Here is a 2,366-nt window from a genome sequence, read left to right as displayed (position 1 = left end):
TGGAGGTTCCGACGATTGGTGTGACGACATAGTTTAATAAACTTTTTCGATTTTCTGTTTCAGATTACCACGAGAGCCAAAATCACCTGCGCCAGCGGATAACTTTTTTTTTGCACACGTGCAAATTATTTTGTAAATAAATGACGAAATATTTTTTACCAAAAAAAAAAATTTTTATTTACTTTCCTTAATCATAGCTTTAAGGGGAAAAAACATTCATTCAATTTTATGCAATAGTTCCTGAGAAAAAAATTATTGAAAATATGCTTTTTTTTGTGCGTCCACAGTGAAATGTCCTCTTAATAGCAAAAGTTCGGTTTCTTTTTAGACAGACCGTGTACATTCTATTATTAATCTCAAGAAATGCGTTAGTTCTTATCGTAAATAAAACGTACGAAGACCAGACGCTTCTGTGATCTCCGGATGTTCATTATTTGATGCACTTTGAACAATCGAAATGCGTAAAGGTTATTTTATAATCGTTGCAGGGTACGCTGCTGTTCAAGTTACCAGATGGAGCAGCCCCCTTGGTGTATTCTCTTCGCGGCAGCAGCCTTCCTCCTCAAGCTCTGGCTAAAATTCACCGACGATTCCCTGCGAAAACGAAATACACGGAATTGTTACCCGTTCACAATTGGCTCCACAGACACCAAAGATTCCAATGCGAAATCGAACCACTGATGACTCACAACGCAAAAACGAAGGTTGGCCTCCACTTTTCATCCTTGAAAAAATCTCTTTTAGAACTATTTTCACATTCAGAAATTCAACAATTTTATTTTCCGTAACAGATTCCCCTTTATTATTTCACTGGCAACAACAGAATCGACGTTCCAGCGAGGAGCCAACGAGACTATCGCGCAGTGTTCTACTCCTACGCAGAATCGCATTTTTATTTCAAAGTAGGACACATACTCTAGACCTCTATTTTTCAAAATCTTCTAAAAATGATCATAGAGTTCCTGCATTTTTTTTTTTTTTAATTTTTATGGTATCATCGTTAATCGAATAAAATTGTCAACCACTTGTTTCAAGGCGACGTTCACGACCGAAGACAAGGAGTATCAGTTCTACGAAGTCGAGTACGAAGTCACGGAACCGGAAGTGCTCGAAACTATCAAATTGACAACTTCGGTAAGGTCTCAGGTGTGTCACGCTTTGAAACTGGAGAATCCTCTGGAAAGCTCCATAATGTACACGGCCAAGTGCGACGATCCTTTCGTTTTCATTCGTGATATGCCAAAGACTGTGCTTCCGTTATCTCACGTAAGTTGACGATTCATAATCAAAGCTAGGTCTCTTTTCAGCCTCTAGAGCGGTGTTACCCCTTACGTGTGACTCTGAGATTTTCTTTAAAATTACAGGAATTCGTCGATGTGCAATATTACCCAATGCTGCCATCAGAGACTATAGCCATACTCGAAGTTAATTGCCACGAACTCGGGCGTTTCCTATACGAATTACGTTTGAAAGCCTCACCAGCACTACCGGAAAAAGTGACGCGCGTGAGCGCAACTCTGGGAACCACCAGCACGTTTCCGCTTCCTGTGAAGAACTGCACCGAGCAGAGAACTGAATTCACGATACAAGTAAGTACTCAAATAAAATAAAAAAGAACTTAAATTTACATTCTGATCTTACATTGTACAAGGAGTCCTAACCATGGTAATATTTCATTTATTTTTGATATTATTTTTACGGTACTGAATAAAAATTTAAATTTAATGGTAGATATTCTAGCGAAAAGCTGGAAAGTAATAAGTGGATCCCAAGAAATTGTGTTTTGCATAATGTTGCAGGTTGATAACGACTGTTTCGCGAGTCCACGAATCATAGTGGTACCAGAATTCCACGTTGGCATGATCGAGGTCGTTTACGAGCCATGCGACGTCGAGACCGTCGCTGCTACCTTAACTGCATCGTCGAAGATTGCTGGAGACTTTGTGTAAGGAAATGAAATTGAATTAAAGGGATGAAATGGGTGGAAGTGGAATTGATAGACTTTTAAAAATCAAGTTTAACCCTTTGCACTCGAGCGGCGCCGCTACGGCGCCCGGGCAGTATTGCGCGTCCACTCTACGGGCGCCGTAGCGGCGCCCAGGCCTTCTTTAACTCGTTATAGTCCGAGAGCCCGCGACATAAAATTTCGACCAATTTCATTACAAATATCCTTTTGCTATTTGACTGTTTTCTACTAAAGAATAAAAATAATCCAAGGCTGGCAGAGCACAAACGGTGCATCGCTCCGCTAGAAAGTCGGAAACATGTAAGAAATAACAGTATCTTTGACTGAAATCATTACTACTGAAATTTTTAGAATGTATTGTTGACATACCAAATTGCATAAAAAAGTTGGTCTGGCAGAT

At 39.9% G+C, this 2,366-nt stretch overlaps 1 protein-coding gene across 1 annotated transcript; it reads left to right on the top strand.

Annotated features, from left to right (window-relative positions):
- Positions 1-426: 426 nt before the first annotated feature.
- Positions 427-1,945, top strand: LOC128882346 (hydrocephalus-inducing protein homolog; the record flags this gene model as incomplete). Its single annotated transcript, XM_054133932.1, has 5 exons — positions 427-704; positions 792-902; positions 1,036-1,266; positions 1,365-1,589; positions 1,800-1,945. Coding segments are annotated over exons 1-5 (737 nt in total), but the record flags the coding sequence as incomplete, so codon positions are not given.
- Positions 1,946-2,366: the final 421 nt, after the last annotated feature.

The sequence above is a fragment of the Hylaeus volcanicus genome, unplaced genomic scaffold, assembly GCF_026283585.1.
Source record: "Hylaeus volcanicus isolate JK05 unplaced genomic scaffold, UHH_iyHylVolc1.0_haploid 11040, whole genome shotgun sequence".
Classification (NCBI taxonomy): Eukaryota; Metazoa; Arthropoda; class Insecta; order Hymenoptera; family Colletidae; genus Hylaeus; species Hylaeus volcanicus.
The sequence above is the reverse complement of the archived record's forward strand: the minus strand, read 5'-3'. Positions and strand labels throughout refer to the sequence as shown.